Genomic DNA, 20,331 nt, shown 5'->3' with positions numbered 1-20,331 from the left:
AAAGTAGAATACTTTAAAATGATATTGCCATTGCGTTCCTGGGACGACTTTACTAAAAGATAGACATTTTTGCTAAGCAACAACATTTTTGTTTAATCTAGTATTATTTTGTATTTTGACAACGACACCCGACTTGGGCGTCGAAACGTTAATAAAATCATTTTTTTGGTAAAATTGTGGCTTATTTCCCATTGAAAATAGTTGATTATGAAAATGCCACAAGCAAGTAGCTTCAGAACAACAAAAAATAGGTAAATAATATGCCTATATAAAAAATATTAGTACACTGCAAGCATAATAATTTTAGCGGATACCGTCCATAACTGATTCACTGTGGATTTTCTTTATACAGTTTTAAATGGTCGATACTCTCAACTAGAACTAGAGTACTAGAGCACCGAGAAATTACCCCTGTCGACGTTATGAGTGCTGCGCCACTGATATTTGTTTATTTACATATTACATTAGGCAACCTTCAAATATCTAAGTCTGTATACCTCATTTTTTTACGTTAAAAATATGCGCCTTATCTTTATTTTGTTTCCTTCCTGCGTCACTGTTTTAAAATCAACGATTTGGTCATTTGTGTTTCATAATCACATTCAAAGGCTTTGTTTTCATGTAAATGTTTTCATGATTGGCAGGCATGGAATTTATAGGACATTCTGATAGCAGATACCCAGACCCAATACACGAAACTTATTTATTGATAGCATATTGGAATTTGAGTTTAATTTGAAGTGGAACAATTAAGATAATTTTATTAAAAATAATGTTTTTCATAATATTTGTTTATTTTGTGAATAATTTTGGATTCTTAGTATAAGAATGACTATTTTCCAAGTTTTCCATAGTTTTTGAATATCTATTTAAATAACAATAAATGACGTCAAATATGTTCTTTGTTAGAGTATTCTTGAGAAATATGAACGATACTCTTCACTTCCACATTATACATTTTATTTGCAAAATGTTTAGCTTATGGTATCCTATTTCCGGTTTTATTATGTTTGATGATATTCAAAGTCAGAAACTAAGGGTTTGCTCACTACGGAGAGCGATGGATTGTATCCTCGCTCCGACCGTTGCTCCCTGGTATTTATATTCGTGAATTCTCGCATTTAAAATAATTTATTTATTTTACATAGCGATCGAAACTATATTATCGATCGCTATGTAAAATAAATACATTATTCTAAATGCGAGAATTCACGAATATAAATACCAGGGAGCAAGGGTCGGAGCGAGGATACAATGCATTGCTCTCTGTAGTGAGCACAACTTTAGATTAAAAAGCATTGGTCACAAGTATAATGGTCAAACAAACTCAACAAGAAGTCCTGTTAGATTAAACATAATGTAAAACCAAAGTAAACCATCATGTAACTAGAGCATTTAACATTCACAAAGGACATGTAAGGCAGTTTCCTCATCAATTTCGTATTTCCTACACCGTGGGTCAGGGAAGACACGTCAATCTCTGGCACTTTGTCATAATACCTTTGTACCATTCGCTGTTTGTTTCCTGCGGTCTCAACGAAGACCAACAGTTGATAGGTTTAGGATTTCTTCTAGTTCAATCCTCTGTTGGCTAGTGAATAGTGAATTCGCGCCTCCTATCACTTAGTACAATGCAATGGCATAGGAGGTGTATGGCAGTCTATTAGATTATTGAGTTTGACTAAATTCTTCTGAGATTTTTTATCAATATTCTTGGATTTTCTTAGTCTGAATTTGCCTTTGAGTGGGCTCTCTCATTCCATTCTGGAACCTTGTTTCTTGCAGCGTCATTGGTAATACCTGCCACGCAATGGTTCTGGGCCTAAAAAAATTTCTTTCGATTGCCAACAAATCTGGCTCCAGGTCCAGATCATTCCCATGCACCAATTCATGACATGGCGCCCATATTAAAGACACTCTATTTTGTCTTTTGTCAGGTTGAGTTATTTGCAGTTCCTCGCTAGTTTTGATTTAGTGAATGGGTTCTTTACGGCCAAAACCCAAAATAGCTGCTTCGCTATCTGTATACATGTTGATTCTCTTTGTTTTGGGGTCTCCATCCATGATTTCATCAATGCAAGCCACCAAAGCCAAATCTTAAGCCTGGAACAGAGTAGTATATTGACAGAGTAGTATATTGAACTAAGCTGTAAGATTTGTTATAATTAAAGTGTCTTCCTTAAGTTTCTAGATCCAATACCAGCATGACTTCACCATATATCTATATGGTGGATCTGTTTCCTAAGTTCACAGTGGTCATCAAAGTCTGTAACTGTATCATTTTCTTTTCTCCTCGATTTTGTGTATAATTTTCTTCATATTGGTCTCTGTTGTAGTATTCATTGGAAGTTCATTCTCTAACTACTAAAAGAAATTTTCCTCTTTTATATATTTTGTTCATCACAAGATCATATTGCAATGAAATCTATTGCCGGTGAACGTGTGAAAAATGGGCACGGGAAGTAATTAAAACCAGGGGCCTTCAAAAGAAAAACGAAAGGGTTTAAACAGAGTGAATCGAATAATTAAAAATACATGTATTTTTTCACTTCAAAATATACATAAAGTTTACATCTTTGCTTACTACCCCCATTTCAATATACCAGACATTATTCTAAATTTGCAAGGAAGCAAAATACTGTTTATTCGATCCAATTATAGCCAAAGTTTGTTTTTTTTTTCATTGCTTCGAAAGTTACATTGTTTTTTTTATAGTTAATATACATTTATGCACATTGCATGTCATGCTTGGTTATTTTTAAAAGTGCTTTATTATGTTTTTTAAGTTGTTTCAATGTCACAGGCATCCTTAATTGGACATGTATATCAGTAGCTAAACAAGCACAATTTTCTAGAAATTTTTCCAACTACGCATCAATTAAAGAGGCAAGCCATGTTTGATTGACCTCCCACACGGATAATTGAGAGTGTCACACGATGTTATGGTTTGCAAGGTAATCAATGGATGCATCTATAATCAGAGGTTTTTTCTCACTCAATTTCATGTTATACATCCATTTGATCCACTGCGACTGTCAATTTTATGCTCTCACGATTGTACAGTCTAATAATCTTCCCAAAAGTAGTACCTTCTTGACTTCATCTCAGTATTAATGTCGGTTTCGCCATATAGTGTTATTAAGGCATCCTGCCAATCTATTTGCTTTTTGTACTTGATTTCTCACTTCTTTGTCTAGGTCTCCTTAACTTGACAATGTAATTCTCTAATAAACAAGTAATCCATTACTTGTTCAATACTGATACCATCAATTTCTATTTTGCATCTGATTGGTTCTTTACTGATTACTATTGTGTTGGTTTTTTGAGATGAAATTGTCATATTGAATTCTTTCAGAAGATTGATTACATATTTGAATCTTACTCTGCCAGATGCTTTCACATAGAAATGCTGGTCTGTTATACTGTAGTAATTTATCAGGAATTTGCTTTATGACGAATATTGCATCTGTACACGATCTTCCAGTACAAAAACCCTGTTGTTCACCTGCTAAACTTATTAGTTTTTGTAGAATTTTAGTTTTAGGGTATTATTTCTCCCGTAGTAAGTTGATCCCTCGGTAGTTTTCTGGTTGCTTTTTATGTCCTTTTTTGAATGGTAGAATTAGATCGCTCGTTCTCCATTCTTCTACTATTTTATTGTGTTCTATTGTGTTTTATATGCAAATGTATTAATAAAAATTCTGCTTCTTAATTTTAAGAACTCCCTAAAAACTATTTCCTACCCTCTGTTTGCCTTTTATGCTTAATTTTGCTCTCGTTTGATTAGTTTCGCGAGCTTGGTTCAATGTGCTAAGGAATTTCTCTTTTGATCATACACACAAGCAGAAAAAAATCGTTCCTCCTCCACCCATACCGAGAATCGAGTGTGATGAATGTCTTGGGCCTGGGTTGGGCCAGTAGGCATACACCAAGGACCTTTAAAAAATGTGTAATAAGTTGCTGTCTGCTATCTTCTGTCTGTCCCTTTCTGGCGCACTGCCGGCACTGCGATTCGTGTGCGGCACTTTGAATCCATATTTCCACAGATCAGTCCGTGAGGCGATTCACACCGAAAATGCGTCTTCTTTATCATAATGCTTGTTTTCCACGAACTCGAAGGGGTAACACTTATAATTAATGGTGATATTTATAAAATCAAGGAACCTTTTACCTAGAAGATAAATAATACACAAGATAAAATATGGTGCCAAAACAACAACTTAGCAAATACATTAAGAACAATAACAGCCAAAAGAAAAAACAATTATATAGTGGTGTACCTATATCAACTGACATATGGTCCCTGTCCAAAAACTTACATCGGTCAGATTGGCAGAAACTTTGGCAAATGAATAGCACAACACAAAAGGGATTTCAATACTAGAAGATTCTATGTACGCACTTCACCTTCTAGATTCTAGATCATAATCATTATTTTAAAAAAAATTCTGAATTAATGTCAACAATGTCAGATATGCAGATGACACGGTACTGATTGCTTCCAATGAAAAAAAGTGACTTGTAAACAAGGTGACCGGAACATGTGATAAATATGGGCTAAACCTTAAGAGGTAACACAGACGGGGCGGCGTACGTCGACTGAACCCCCGCTGAGATGTTGGAAGCGACGCATCCCTTACTATAATTTGATGCAGTAACACACACCAGACGCTCTTAAGATTTTCGATTAAGCGACTTTCTGGCGACATATCCTGAAACCCATCCACCGCCAATCGGTTTTATGACTTCGACGGCATATCATAAATGCGTGTATCGTGGTATATCACAGACGTTTGAGCTGTTTTCTAGCGAATTCTGTAGTGAGTGTTGTCAGATCGTGTTTTTGTGATGGAAAATACAGATGTACAAAAATTAATTAATGAAATTCAGATGAGACCAGCTATTTGGGATATGCGTATTGATGAATATTCAAATAGAATAATAAAAAACAGGTCTTATTTATTATTTTATTTATTATGCTCTACAGGCCTTATATTTACAATTTTAGATAATCCAGTTTATGCTAATAATTTATATATAATTTTATTTGATGTCTATGTAAAAATTGCTGAACTATGGTTCTCCACTATATCCTATTTTCACCTCCTCTTTCCAGTGTGTAATTACCATCGATACTATACCTTCCTGAAACTTTCTTGCCGTCTTTTTCTTGGTCTACCTCGTCTCCTAGTCCCAACTGATCTTCTGTGCAGTACCATCTTTGGCATTCTTTCCTTATCCATCCCCTCAACATGACAGTTCTCGTTCTCAACTCTATATCATTTTTTCTTTTGTTTTATTTAGCACCCCTGTCTCACATCCGTAGGTGACTGTTGCTCTTATTACGGTTTTGTATATTCTGGTTTTCGTCTTTCTCTATACGTACTTATTGGCTTTAATTTGAATAGTTTTTTGTTAATATTAATTTGTGAAACATCACTAGTTCCCAATATATGGGGTATAATAAAGGGGCATCAATTTAACACCTGTGTTTGCTCAGTGGCGTACCACAGAATGGACAGCCGCTTAGCGTTATAAATAGTTTTTTTAGGTGATATGCTTTCCCTCATAACGGTGTTATTTCTTGAACACGGCTCTTTAATACTCACTAATAACTCCTGAAAATATTTTTTAGACATTCTTGTAAAATTAAAAAACATCTCTGGGCCTTTATTATATTAATTTCGTTAATATAATGTGTAAAAAATCCCTTATAATTTCGTTCCTTTATGATGGGATGTATCCAATATCTGCGTTTCTTTTTTTTCTTTAATCTAAGATAAAATAAACTTGTATTTATTACAAAAGACAAATGGTCATAACTTTCAGACATCGTATCGTACAGCAGCCAAAACGCGACTAAATTTGGCAACAACGAAATACAAATACTTTAATTCGTAGCATAGCTGCCGCTGTTATACCGCGCCATGTGTTTTACACTGCCTCGACGTCGATTCGACGCGCGCCGCCTGGTGTGTCCTTGCTCTAATACTTGAGAAAACTTAGCAGCAAAACGGAGTTACAACCAATGAATATCAGAGCGTATGGAATAAAGTCGGAGCCTATACAAAACGGAGCCTATTAAAATAAACCGAGGAGTAAGACAAGAAGATACCATCTCTCGCCCAAGATGTGTTCAAACAACTACACTGGGATGGCTATAAATATAAACGGGCAATATTTGAATCACTTACGATATGCTGATGATATTGTATTAATAACAGAAAGAAATTAAGAATTACAAAGAATGATGGAAGAACTAGATAGAGAATCGACAAAGATAGAGACTGAAGATGAATTACAGTAAAACAAAAACCATGACCAATCGACAAGAAGAACTAATAATTACAGTGGCACAAAACAAGAATAGAACAAGTAAAAGAGTATGTAGGACAAATCATTAGATTAAATAAAGAAAATCAGACCGAAGAAATAAAGAGAAGAATAAAGTTGGCCTGGGCATCATTCGGGAAACTGTCTTATATTCTAAAGAACAGAAAATACCCGCAATACCTAAAAACAAGAGTCTTTAATCAATGTATACTCCCTATTATAATATATGGCTCTCAGACATGGACGTTTACAAACGAAAATATGGAAAAATATCAAAGACAGAAAGATCCATGGAAAGACAAATGCTGAACATTAAGTGAATGCGCAGACTGCAGACTTTTTAATCGGCTTCTTAATCAGTACACTAGTACAGAGATATGCATCGATGAATCGGTGTAGTGTGCGCATCTGCATACCTCTCTATCCTCTGTACTGATTAAGAAGCCGACTAAACCATCGGCCGACTAAAAAGTCTGCCGTGCAGTCTGCGCACTCACTAAACTATCAGACAGGAAAAGAAACGAATGGATCCGTAACAAAACAAAAGTGAAAGATGTTCAACCCAAGTAACAAAGCTTAAATGGAAGTTCTCCGGACACACCCTACGGCAGAAGGATGAAAGATGGACTAAGATGATTATACATTGGAGACCGTGGAACCGGAACCACAAACGAAAAAGGGGAAGGCCACCGATGCCGATGGTCAGATGCCCTGAAGAAACACACTGGGTCAAAATGGATGCAAATTGCCCAAGATAGAGAGGTATGGAAGAAGAAGAGGAGGCCTATATCCAAGGATGGATGTTTAGATAGATGCTGATTTGATAGATAGACGAAATAAAGTTAGAAAGAGTCCACAATATTACCTATTTGGGCGCTAACGTTAACAATAACTGGTATATAAACAAAGAAATACGAATACACATTGAAAAAGCCAGAGCCTTCTTCTATGAACTAAAGTTAATAGAAATATTACATTAAACCTTACAATCAGATTAATACGCTGCTACATATTTTCTATATTGCTGTATGACATGGAGAGCTGGACTCTTACAGAAACACTAATGGAAAAATTAGATGCCTTTGAGATGTGGATCTATCGATGAATATTGCAGATAAGTTGGGTACTGAGCACAGAAATAACAAAAACAATAAAAAAAATCGAGAGTTAGAATATTTTGGGCCATGTAATGAGACATCCAGAGAGGTATAATAGCATTCTACATCTCATAATACAAGGCAAAATCGTCGGAAGAAGAGGCCCAAGCCGAAGAAGAACATCCTCCGAAATCTCTGACTGGTATCAAGAGATCACAGCTAACCTGTTTCGAGCTGCCGTAAACAAACTTATTATTGCCAATATGATTGCCAACGTTCTATAATAATTGGACAGGGTACTAGAATGCTCTTTAAGTGGAGCAGTCTGTGATTACGATGGGATGTAAAATGCCAAATGATAAAGAATGATCTGAAATATCTACGTAAACTTATCATGCTATATTTCACCAATATAAAATATAATCGTGTATTATTGTGTATACTACTACACGATTTCATGGCATGTTCGATTCATGAACTGGGCTACAAGCTACAAGTCCACGTCGACTCGTTTTTGGTGAGAGACGAGATTGCGCTGCAAACCTACCAGAAGAATGTTTAAAAGCGGCAACTACGCTCCGAACTGGCAGCGGTGTGTAGATGTTTGAGTGTGTACGAGGTTCGAGTATCGAGTGAGAAATCGTCGGGTCTGAGTTCGTGTGTTTAGTTCGTTCTGGGTGTTAAAAATTAAGTAAAAATCGGGTAAAAATGGGAAACTTATTATAAATTCAACAAGCTGCAATATCAATCAGGTCAGTATGAGTTGATGTGATTTGAAATTGGTTTGTTTAGGGCGATGTATGCGAAATTCCGTGCACAAAGAAGCCATATGTCGCGATCGCTCGCAGCCTTGTGTGTTCCATATAAATCCACGTAGCAATTTTAAAGTGAAAATGAGTGTTCTACTTGATTATATTCTAAATATACACCAATTTTAATGCTGTGGTATCGATTATAATCATATGATAAGCCGTGCCGGTGTTTTTCTAAGAAACGTCTGGGTGCCAGTGTAGGTCTCTCTCTATCTCTCTCCTGTGGGTACTTTTTTTCTTGTTTCCGGCGCTCGGTCATTGATGTGATCTCAAAGGAATGTGGTAGGGCTGGATACTTGGCCTGAACGGAGTATGAGAGGCAAGGAAAGAAGGAATGTTGGAAATCGTGAATGGTTTCTGAATTCCAACAACGTTGCCGTCTGCAAGCTGTACTCTTGTACTTTTCGTTTCGAGTACAATTGTTCTCATTTCTTTGGCATTTAATCGGGGTATTGCTGCAGCCTTATGAAGCAGTCTGTTTACTGTTATATACCGGAGACCCATAAGCATTTATAATAAAGAAAATATTTTGTACTTTTCGTTTGAGTGCAATAATAATTGTTCTCATTTCTTTGACATTTAAACGGGATATTGCTGTGCTGCAGCCTTATTCGATTAAAGCATGTTTACTGTTATTATACATTATACCAGAGACCCATCATAAGCATTTATAATAAAGAAAATATTTCAGGATTATTGCTTGTCACACTCCGTGTCATCGTAATCATATTTTTATCTTAATTAATTTTATGAATACGTCAATGTTTGAGATATGGCTAATGAGTACGTCTTTGTGTTCATTTAAAACTTACTGGACTTTGTCAGAAACCGCTACTTGTTTTTGTGGTGGATATGATAATTTTGCTAATTTACACTGAATTTTGACCTTTAAGCTTTTATAAATGCTGTTTCTCATATCGATTAATAGGTCTTTCAATGATTCTTATTTGTTTCGAGCTTCTGTTGTATATTAATATTTATACACAGATTATACAACATCTGACAGAAGCTCCAAACAAATGAGAATCGTTGAAAAGCCCTATTTACATCATTTACATCTTTTTTGTCAATAAATTAATTGCATGAATATGCTAGCTACCTACTGTTATGCAACCAGACTTTCGCCATATTTATTTCAACTTTAATATATTATGATCTATTATATTGTTTGTAAATGACATTTACACATTGTGTTTTTGAACATTTGTCTGTCTTTATTGATACTACAATAAAAATATCACAAAACTGTTTTAATTGCTCTTGTATTGAGTACCTAAAACTTATACTACTACCAGCACATCTGCTGTCTGGTTCACCAGTCATGGACAGCTGGTTTTGTAATGACTATTGACTTTTGTTCTACAAACATTCCATTGTATGTTAAACTGGCTATGGAATTCTACTCCTAGTTACAATTGTTTGTCAATGACAATTTACTTTTTAAAAATGTAACATCCAAGAAAAAGACTCATTTTCATATACATTTAGATAATGGGAAACCACAAGTTCCTTAATACATGCTGTAAGTTTTTGTTACTTTCTTATCATGAGTTTTTTTGCTAATTAAAGACTTCACAATTATTTTAATACATAGTTTTATTTGCTTTATCAATAATTTATCTATAATATTGTGCTGAAGCTATTTTCTTGTGGCATCCTAATGCTATCAATTTTTTGAGGAAGCCACAATTTTACTTTAAAATTGAGTTTATTTGATGTTTCGATTTTCAGTTCAGAAATCCGTATCAAAATATAAAGCATGTTTTGTATTCTGTCAAATAAACCTAATTTTAAAGTAGAATTGTGGCTTATCGCCAACAACAAAAATAGTAAATCATCTATATAAATTCACACACCACAAAACAATGTGGAAATTACCTCACAGGAGATGCTTAGCTAAAAAGTATAATACAAAGGAAAATCTTCGATGATTTTTCCTTTATTTTCAAATACTATATTTTCAATAAATAATGCCAATGGCCATTAGTTGTCGAGGCATTAGCTAAATAAAAATAAATAAATAAATACTAGAATCTAAAAAAAAAACAATCTGAAGGCAATGCAAATAATAGAATAGATGCGAAGCAATTTGAATTACATCAAAAAAATTGGAATTGTGCATATATTGCAAGAAAGAGAACATATTTATTCTCTCTGTTAACTGAACAGAAGAGCATGGAAATGGAAACCAAATAGGAGGAAAAGAGGATGTCCTAAATTATAGTGGAACTGAAAAATAAAAACAGCAATGAAAAAGGAGACCTGAAGAAATGGCGACCTCGACCAGCATATGTGGTAAACAGCAAACAGAATATGCTGCCTATAAAGATGAAGTAAGTAAGTAAGTGTTCATGGAACACAGTCCCAACTATTGTAGTAAATTAGTAATTAGGTACAGTCAAAAAATGAAAGAATACCCATGAACAATCACATCAATCACTTATTTTGTATTTGCTGTACAATAAAAATATCACAAAACTGTTTTAATTGCCTTTGTATTAAGTACCTAAAAGTTATACTACCAGCACATCTGCTGTCTGGTTCACCAGTCATGGACAGCTGGTTTTGTAATGACTATTGACTTTTGTTCTACAAACATTACATTGTATGTTAAACTGGCTATGGAATCCTACTCCTAGTTACAATTTGTTTGTCAGTGACAATTTACTTTTTAAAAATATAACATCCAAGAAAAAGACTCATTTCGATATACATTTAGATAATGTGAAACAACAAGTTCCTTAATACATACTGTAAGTTTTTGTTACTTTCTTATGATGAGTTTTTTTTGCTAACTAAAGATTTAACAATTATTTTAATACATAGTTTTATTTGCTTTATCAATAATTTATCTATAACAGAGGTCGGCAGCGTTTTTAATGTAAAGAGTGAAATACTAAATTAAAAATTCATGGCGAGCGCCAACTATTTTTTGACCTAACAAATATATAAATATAAACGTATAAAAAATATATGTTATAAATTTCTTGTCTAAATTAACAATAGTTTAAGGGCGCATTAAAATTTATTGAAGGGCGCAGTGGCGCCCGCGGGCGCCGTGTTGCCGACCTCTGATCTATAATATTGTGCTGAAGCTATTTTCTTGTGGCATCCTAATGCTATCAATTTTTTGAGGAAGCCACAATTTTACTTTAAAATTGAGTTTATTTGATGTTTCGATTTTCAGTTCAGAAATCCTTATCAATATACAAAACATGTTTTGTATTCTGTCAAATAAACTTAATTTTAAAGTAGAATTGTGGCTTATCGCCAACAACAAAAATAGTAAATCATCTATATAAATTCACACACCACAAAACAATGTGGAAATTACCTCACAGGAGATGCTTAGCTAAAAAGTATAATAAAAAGGAAAATCTTCCATGATTTTTCCTTTATTTTCAATAAATACTAGAATCTAAAAAAAAAAAACAATCTGAATGCAATTCAAATAATAGAATAGATGCGAAGCGATTTGAATTACATCAAAAAAATTGGAATTGTGCATATATTGCAGGAAAGAGAACATATTTGTCCTCTCTGTTAACTGAACAGAAGAGCATGGAAATGGAAACCAAATAGGAGGAAAAGAGGATGTCCTAAATTATAGTGGAACTGACAAATAAAAACAGCAATGAAAAAGGAGACGTGAAGAAGAAATGGCGACCAGCATGTGGTAAACAGCAAACAGAATATGCTGTGTATAAAGATGAAGTAAGTAAGTGTTCACGGAACACAGTCCCAACTATTATAGTAAATTAGTAATTACATACAGTCGGAAAAATGAAAGAATAGGCCTTTCATTCACAGTCATCTGTTTCGAGCTTTTGTCATGTGTCACATAATATTAATATATCTACATCATACGTTATTGGTATATACAATGATACAAACAAAGACGTATGACGTAGATATATTAATATTATGTGACACATGACAGAAGCTCGAAACAAATGACAATCAATGAAAAGCCCGATACCCATGAACAATCACATCAATCACTTATTTTGTACCTATTTGCTGTCTTTTTCTATAACAAACGTTTGTTATTTATAGAAAAAGACAGCAAATACAAAATAAGTGATTGATGTGATCATTCATGATTCATAGGGATTTTCATTCAGTCATTTGTTTCGAGCTTCAATCATGTGTCACATAATATTAATATATCTACGTCATATGTTATTGGTATATACCAATGATACAAACCAAAGACATATGATGTAGATATATTAATATTATGTGAAACATGACAGAAGTTTAAAACAAATGACAATCGATGAAAAGCCATATCCACAGTCATTTATTTCGAGCTTCTGTCGTATGTCGTATAATCCGTGTATATTAATATTATACACAGATTATACAAGATATGACAGAAGCTCGAAACAAATGACAATCAATGAAAAGCCCTATTCTTTAATTTTTCTGACTGTATGTGTTGATCAAATTTTGACTTTTTGTTAGGAGTCTACAATGATCATTAATCAAAATGAATGAGTATACATTTCCATTACTCATGATTATTCTGCTTTTTTCAATGGAAGTGTCTGCAACAGTAAGTTTTTTGTGTTACTCCTAGTGAGGGATAGGCATTTTTATATCATAGTTCTACTGGTATTTACAATATTAACATAAATCCAACAAAATCCTTTATTCTGAACAACTAATGATAGTTTAATTCGTTTGTGTCTTCGTTATTCTATTAGAAATGTCTATAGTCTATAGCTACATCATTTCTATTTCTCTTTTATGAGTTTTAAAAAAAGAAAAACAAACAATGACAGCATGTTTTATATTTTCTGATAGCACTATACAATTAACACGTACTTACACGAACACATAGTTTTTTTTATTTACACGAATGATAAATTATGACTTACTAAATAATTTCTTTTTGTTGCAGATTTCATGGTACTAAAATGGCAGTAGTTCAATCAAATTACATTCAAAATATACCTTCTTTTGGATGTGTAGACCAACCTGACAACGGCTCCAAAACAACAAGAGAATCATTAGTAGAAGTGTCTTCATCACGTCCACGCCAAGAAGACTACTCAGTATATGAGAACAGACTGGCATCTTTCACTAACTGGCCCAACACCCAAGTGTCAAGAGAATCATTAGCTCGAGCTGGTTTTATATATACAGGTCAAGATGACATCGTTATCTGCCCTATTTGTAAGATAGAGGGATACCGTTGGGTATCAGGAGACAATCCAATGGATGATCATCGTGTTTGGAATCCCAACTGCCCCTTTCTTAATAGAAGAGATAACATCGAGCACGATCACTCTGTAGGTTCTAGAGACACTTGTGGACTTTTTGGCATAGAATTGTTACCAAATTCAGTTCCTGAAGATAATACAAGTAATTTACAAAAATTAGGGATCCAACCTGGAACAGGTCCACAAAATCAAGACAAAATTACGTTAGAAAGCCGGTTAGCAACATTCCAGGGTTGGCCAAAGAGCATTAAACAGAGGCCTTCTGAGTTAGCTGAGGCGGGATTTTATTACACAGGAGCTGGGGACCAAACTGTGTGCTTTTATTGTGGTGGGGGATTAAAAGACTGGGATGAAGGAGATGATCCTTGGGAGCAACATGCCCTTTGGTTTAGCAAATGTGTGTTTCTCAATTTGAAAAAGGGCAAAGAATTCATCGATCAAGTAAAGAGGAAGGCTGATCCACAATTTTCAATTCCTGGACCTAGCGGTACTCAAGCCAAAGAGGAACCGACTGCTACTGAATCTTCAAGTGATAAACAAAGTGAAACAGTGAAAACAAAATCAGATAGGGAAAGTTTCGCAACTGACACAACTTTGTGCAAAATTTGCTTTAAAAACGAACTTGGTGTTGTTTTCTTGCCTTGTGGACATATTGTTGCTTGTGTAGATTGTGCTGCTGCACTAAAAACATGTGCTGTATGCCGAAAACCTTTAGAGGCCACAGTCAGAGCGTTCCTATCATAAATTTTTATTCTGTTAATAGTTTTTCACATTTCATGTTTCACACATACTTAGATCTAGTCAAGATTGTTAGAGTTTTGGCAAAGAAATTAAATAAAAATTCTTTTCATAAAAATCATTTCTTTAATATTACATTAGAGAAAAATTATATTTTTATACTGAGTACAAATTTGAACAAGTTATTAATTTTAAGTTACAAAATACGCTTTTATAGGTTAACAATTATCAAAGCGCTTAAATCTAATAGATACTACACAACATTAAGGACTGCAAACCATATCTTTCACGAAGTAATCCCTACTAGTGACCAATTGCTCGCTAGGAGCAGATGCAAATTACACAAATTTACTATAAATCTGACATTAAAACTTAGGTGTATGTTTGTGTGTATGTTATGTATTGATCATAATAATATAGTAATTTATAATATTTATTGAAGTTTTATTTTCCAAGCAAAATGAATCTGTAATGTTGCCTCATAAACATTAAGCTGCTTCTGTCTTTGATGTTTCATAGTGTATCATAGGGTTTATTCTTTCATAATATGTAGCTGAAAGAGCTACTATCAAAGGTGATATGGCAACAGAAGTAATCTATATATCTGTAGCTTTGTATTAAAAGGGCTAATGTTAATTTTTTGCTGTTTTGTTTTGGCAGTGTCGTATTCAATCAAAAAGCCATATATTATTGTAATGGTGCATCTACTTGCTCTTGTACACTCGATCTGCTATGAAAAGCCATATATTATTGTAATGGTGTTTCTGCTTGCTCTTGTACACTCAGTTATATTACAATTATTATATAATCAAGTGTACAATAAACATGATAATAAAATTATAATATTGTTCGTCTGCTATAACTTTTTCCATGCGTCACGATTCATTTTCAAACAAATTAAGTCAAAACATAAAGTGAAACGTATGCCGATGTGTGTAGTATATAGTATACATACAGTATACAAAATGTATATACATATACATACACATCAACGTTTGTTTCACTTTGTTTTGACTTAATTTGTTTGAAAATGAATTGTGATGCATGGGAAAAGTTATAGCGGACGAACAATATATGAGTGTACAAGAGCAAGCACCATTACACTGATATACAGCGCTTTGGTTGATTTAACATTGACAAAACAAAACGCCAAAAAATTGACCATTTTAGCACCAAGCCACAGATATATACACCTGATCAGCACAGACAAGACAGAAGAAACAAACACAAAAAATGTGGGCTTTACTTTTACAATATTCCATACAAATCATGATGACTTGACCATGTGGGAAGAAAGATGCAAGTAATGTGAGAGCAATATTTTCATATTACTGCATACAATTTTTGATCAATTATCAATCATACTTTTCTCTTATCAAATCATAAAGTTCACTTTAGAGGACCTACATGTTCAAAAAATGCCTGTTTCTATCATCAATCTTATTTGCTAATGATCAGTAAGAGAGGCGTGCTTCCATTAAATTTCTCCATAGTGTACCTTCAGGCATTATCTCGCTCCAGGTCATCCTTTCCTACTGTATGCAGTAACAACTACTATGTCACTTCATACAGAGTAGTTTTGTATTTAGATTTTGAATATCCTTAACCCGCGAGTAGTCGCACGGTGAGATAGAATCTCAATTTTTATCCTTTTTCGCGATAACTTGATGAAAAATTTTGCAATTTTGAAAAAATTTCGTAAGTGCCTCGAGGAAAGGTGTAGTAATGCGTAGAAATTTTTTTTCTTTTTGTGGAATTTATGGCTTTGGGGAGAGCCAATTAGCTTTAACCCACGAGTAGTCGCGCCGTTAGATAGAATCTCACATTTCATCCTTTTTCGTAATACAGAAAAACCTGTCAGTAACGGCCACTAAAAATGAAAGAATTATTGGCCGATATAGAAAGGTGGCCGCTATTGCCAGTTTTTGTAGTCTACATATAATTGGTTTGGGAAATTTTTAAACTGGCCGTTAGAACAGGTGGCCGTTAACACAGGTTTTACTGTACAGTAAAATTTGTCAGTAACGGCCACTAAAAATGAAAGAGCTATTGGCCGATATAGAAAGGTGGAAGGTATTGCCAGTTTTGTAGTCTACATATAATTGGTTTGGGAAATTTTTAAACTGGCCGTTAGGATAGGTGGCCGATGTTGGCAGGTGGCCGTTAGCATAGGTTTTTTTAATAAAATTGTTAGAAATATATATTTTCAATATAAAAAGTAGATAAAAATAGTACAAAATAAAAATTTGTTTTAAATTCGTATTTTGAGATAGAATCTCACACGCGACTATCGACGTTACAGAAGTGAGCGCGACTACTTCCGTGGTTAACATTTTAACCTCCCTCGTTGGTTTGTTAATTTTTTTTGTCTTCTCTCTACATTCATTTATTTTTTCCCTCTTTTTTTTTAACTCGAAACATTCACTGCCTGTACATCACAGCTACTCTTCTCTTGTCCCACAGCATATTATTTACAATCTATTTCATCCTCTCATTCTAGTTATTCATTACTCTACTAAGAGATTCTGGATTCTAGTATTTAGCCAATTTATACCTATGTAGTTTTCTTGTTATATTTTATCCCTCTTTTTAAATAAAGGTCTTACTTGTCATCCATTCTTCTGGTATTTTATTGTCTTAAGGTCGCGGCAGATTATCATGCACGCATCGTTTCCAGCACGTAGCGTTTACACATAATTCACACTGTCCGGAATGTATCCTATCAGACACCTCCTTGTAAAATCAGGTTTTTCGGAGACTGTCGCGACCTTTAATCTTGTTAATTGATGTCAGTTCATTCAATGCCGCTCCCCCATATTTCAGCAATTCATTTGGGATCCCATCTTTACCTGCACCATTTATGACCTTTAGTTTTCAAGTGATTTTTCAGGAGTGCTTATTGAGCTTCTTCGTCTTTGGTGTTTGTGAGGGCTTTGTCATTCTCCTTTATATAATTTCTTTAGATAGCCAATCCCTGTATCCTTTTTATGTGTCTTGGGTCTATTAATTCCTTCACCTCTGCTCTTTGACATCTTATAAAGCGTCGTTATATGTAAGTTTAGTTTTAATTGATTGAAAAAAGAATCAACAAAATTAAATATGAACAGAAAAATAGTTACAACAGCAAATAAAGACAGACTCGGTAAACTGCAAATAAAAATAAACACATAAAATAAGAAATCAACAGAAGATATCACTTAAACCGCCACTGCTTACAATGGCCACTGTTTTGCAAGATATCACCAGATTATATCATACCAGCTTATCATAGTAACTTGTTTTTCCCTAAGATCCATTAGTCTCACATTATTTACTTTAAAACATGATGGAAAAACTGACAAATCATAAATTTGGTACAGAGATTTTTGCACTCTTGTAAGCATGCGTATTAAGTAAGTCAATTGTATTGGTGCAATGAATGAGTGAAGTAGATGATGTTTTGAGTAAAAAAGTAAGATGTATATCTTTCTATATATTATAAGGAGGAGAACTGGAACACATGATTAAAAAAACAACATAATGAAAAAGGGGTAGATAATTTGACACTCACATTAATTGAACAGCTACTTAGCACACAAGTGGTACAGATGGAAATATAATATGCCAAAACTCCTTCACCATCGTGACGACTAAAAGCTGTCAACGGGAGGGAGTTTGGATGGGAGATTTCGAATGAAATCTAGTAGAAAAATTTTGTATGAGGTTTGACAAACGTCTGGATGGTAGGTATCTTATAATTTCGAAGGAGAAGTTCGAAAATAAAAACCATTTACAAAGAAAAAGGAAGTTCAGCATTAAAATAATGTCAATACATCAGATGGTAACACAGTTGATTTTAAAATAGACTCTTAAAAAGCTAGGCTTCAGACTAGGCGATAAATTCATGAGATGAGTATAAAAGAGATGGTCGAGAGGTCCATCAAATTCTTAACGCTGTGCAGAAACTGAGAAAAACATTGGTGATGTTGTTACAGGGAAATAAAATTGTCGCTGAATTGGCCAAAAACACGATTATGTGTTTGTAACACAATAACAACTTAATGCTGAAAAAAGTAGAAGTTAGAGCAGAACGTTGAAATTGACCATGGTTTTAACGTGTACTGAGAAAATACTGAAAATATTAAAGATACCTATATAGTAGTATATGCCCAGCAGTGGGCAGATTGCAAAAATTATGCTCGATATAAAAGGGAGTGCATTGAAATGATAGGTGCGAGTAGTACCTAAGTAATACTTTAAGACTTAAGACATACCCCCTAGTCGTCTATCTTTGAGAGTAGGTACCTCTGTGGTTTTAAAAAACTGCATATCAATTTCACACCCATATAAACAATTGGTAGGAATCTTTATTAACTAAAAAAACCCTACTTTTTGTGTCTACCAGTTTGCAGAGATTGTGTTTGTAAATAGACAAGGTATAAATGTCCAAAATCTTGTTTAAGTTTATTAAAACGTGTGAAAAAAGATTAATAAACCAGAAAATATAAATTTTTGGTGTATGTAGACTAAGAGCCGCTATAGGTGAAAATTCTTACATCATTTTAGGCACGACGGGACCCTATAACTTAAATAGTAGAACCTAAAAGAAAACGTTTGAACACTGTGCCGTCACTTTTCAGTGGCACATGCGTCTACAGTGGCGCATCAAACTTTCCACTTATGGACGGGATACATAAATTAAAAAATACCCTCCCTAATTACCAGAATTTAATTTTTTTCATTTTTTTAAGTTTTATGTGATTAAGACATAAGATTCATCGTAATTTTAACCCACCACCCCCTTCTCCCTGCCCCCACCATCAAAAACTTTATTTTTCGATTTTATTTTTTTTTGGTGGGATGCAATCAATTTTAAAATTTCAAAAAATTTACACGCATAGTTAAGGGTTTTATAACACGTCTATTTTTTATAGACCTGTAGGTTGAGTGTACATAACCTCAAAAAAATTTTAAAATTTTTTTTTTTGAAAAAAAGTATATAACTTTTTTTTGGGGACAGCTGCAGATCTAATTTTTTCTTAGTGTTGTGTATTTTATCAAACACTATATTTCTAATTTTTTTCAGATTTTTCTGTAACGTTGGTCACCTTCAAAAATCCAAAAAACTGTTTTTTAAGGGGGTTTTGGGGGGTTTGAACGTGTTTTTCTGATTTTTAAATATTCTAAAGAACTCAGTTACTTCAAGTTACATATAACCTATAAAAACAAAATTGATTTGATATATTATGAAGTCTATAAAATAGGGAAAATCCCCCAAAACCCCCCAAAAAACAGTTTTTCGGATTTTTGAAGGTGGGGAGACTTACGGAAAAATCTGAAAAAAATTGAAAATATAGTGTTTGATAAAACACACAAGATTAAGAAAAAATTAGACCAGCAGCTATTCCTCAAAAAAAGTTACACTTTTTTGAAAAAAAAAATTTCTTTTAATTTTTTGAGGTTATGTACACTCTACCTATGGGTCTATAAAAAATAGGCATGTTTTATAAAAGCCTCAACTATGCGTGTGAATTTTTTGAAATTTTAAAATTAATTGCATCCCACCAAAAAAAAAATAAAAGAATGTGTGTGTACTTTGTACGCACGTAAGAAGTTATACTTCTATTATATGATTATATGATTATAAACGAAATTAATATACTTTTTATTTATATTTTATTTAAATATTAAATTAATTTATACTTACTACTTCTCAAACATTTTTATTAAAACAGTGCCAAAAAACACATTAAAAATGCCACAAATGATTTCTGAACATTAATTGTCGGAAAATTTTTTAACTAAATACGTATTTTCTGAAAATAAAATTATATAATAAATATACTTACAATCATAAAATGTATAAAAAAAAAATAAAAAAATAAAAGTTTCTATTGGGATTCGAACCAACTTACCACGCGGCTGGTATTTGCGTTGTATTGGGATTCACCCGCATTAAAACTTCGCCACAGAGACAGCTTGTCATTATGTGCGAAGATCGTCTATAAACAGTTTAACCTTTTGACATTTTTAACTTATGTAAATCAAATTATTTTGATTTTGAATTGAAATGATTTAGAATTGAAAAAATACAACAAAACATAGAGTAAGAAGACAATATATTAGGTGAATATTGATAGAAAT

At 33.5% G+C, this 20,331-nt stretch overlaps 1 protein-coding gene across 7 annotated transcripts in view; it reads left to right on the top strand.

Annotated features, from left to right (window-relative positions):
- LOC114335598 (putative inhibitor of apoptosis) overlaps positions 1 to 14,642 on the top strand; it is a 73,659-nt gene extending 59,017 nt beyond the window's left edge. For 5 of the 7 annotated variants that reach the window (XM_028285857.2, XM_028285856.2, XM_028285849.2 and 2 more), the window contains one exon: positions 13,149 to 14,642. In XM_028285857.2, the coding sequence (XP_028141658.1) occupies positions 13,165 to 14,214 (1,050 nt within the window). In that variant the 5' untranslated portion in view covers positions 13,149 to 13,164 and the 3' untranslated portion in view covers positions 14,215 to 14,642. Of the gene's footprint in view, positions 1 to 7,979; positions 8,183 to 9,739; positions 9,765 to 11,759; positions 11,957 to 13,148 lie in introns of those variants that run through there. The other 2 variants (XM_050659620.1, XM_050659622.1) reach the window with 2 other exon arrangements.
- The last annotated feature ends 5,689 nt before the right edge of the window (positions 14,643 to 20,331 follow it).

The sequence above is a fragment of the Diabrotica virgifera genome, chromosome 1, assembly GCF_917563875.1.
Source record: "Diabrotica virgifera virgifera chromosome 1, PGI_DIABVI_V3a".
NCBI lineage: Eukaryota > Metazoa > Arthropoda > Insecta > Coleoptera > Chrysomelidae > Diabrotica > Diabrotica virgifera.
Note: the sequence above shows the minus strand (reverse complement) of the source record. Positions and strands in the feature narration are given on the sequence as shown.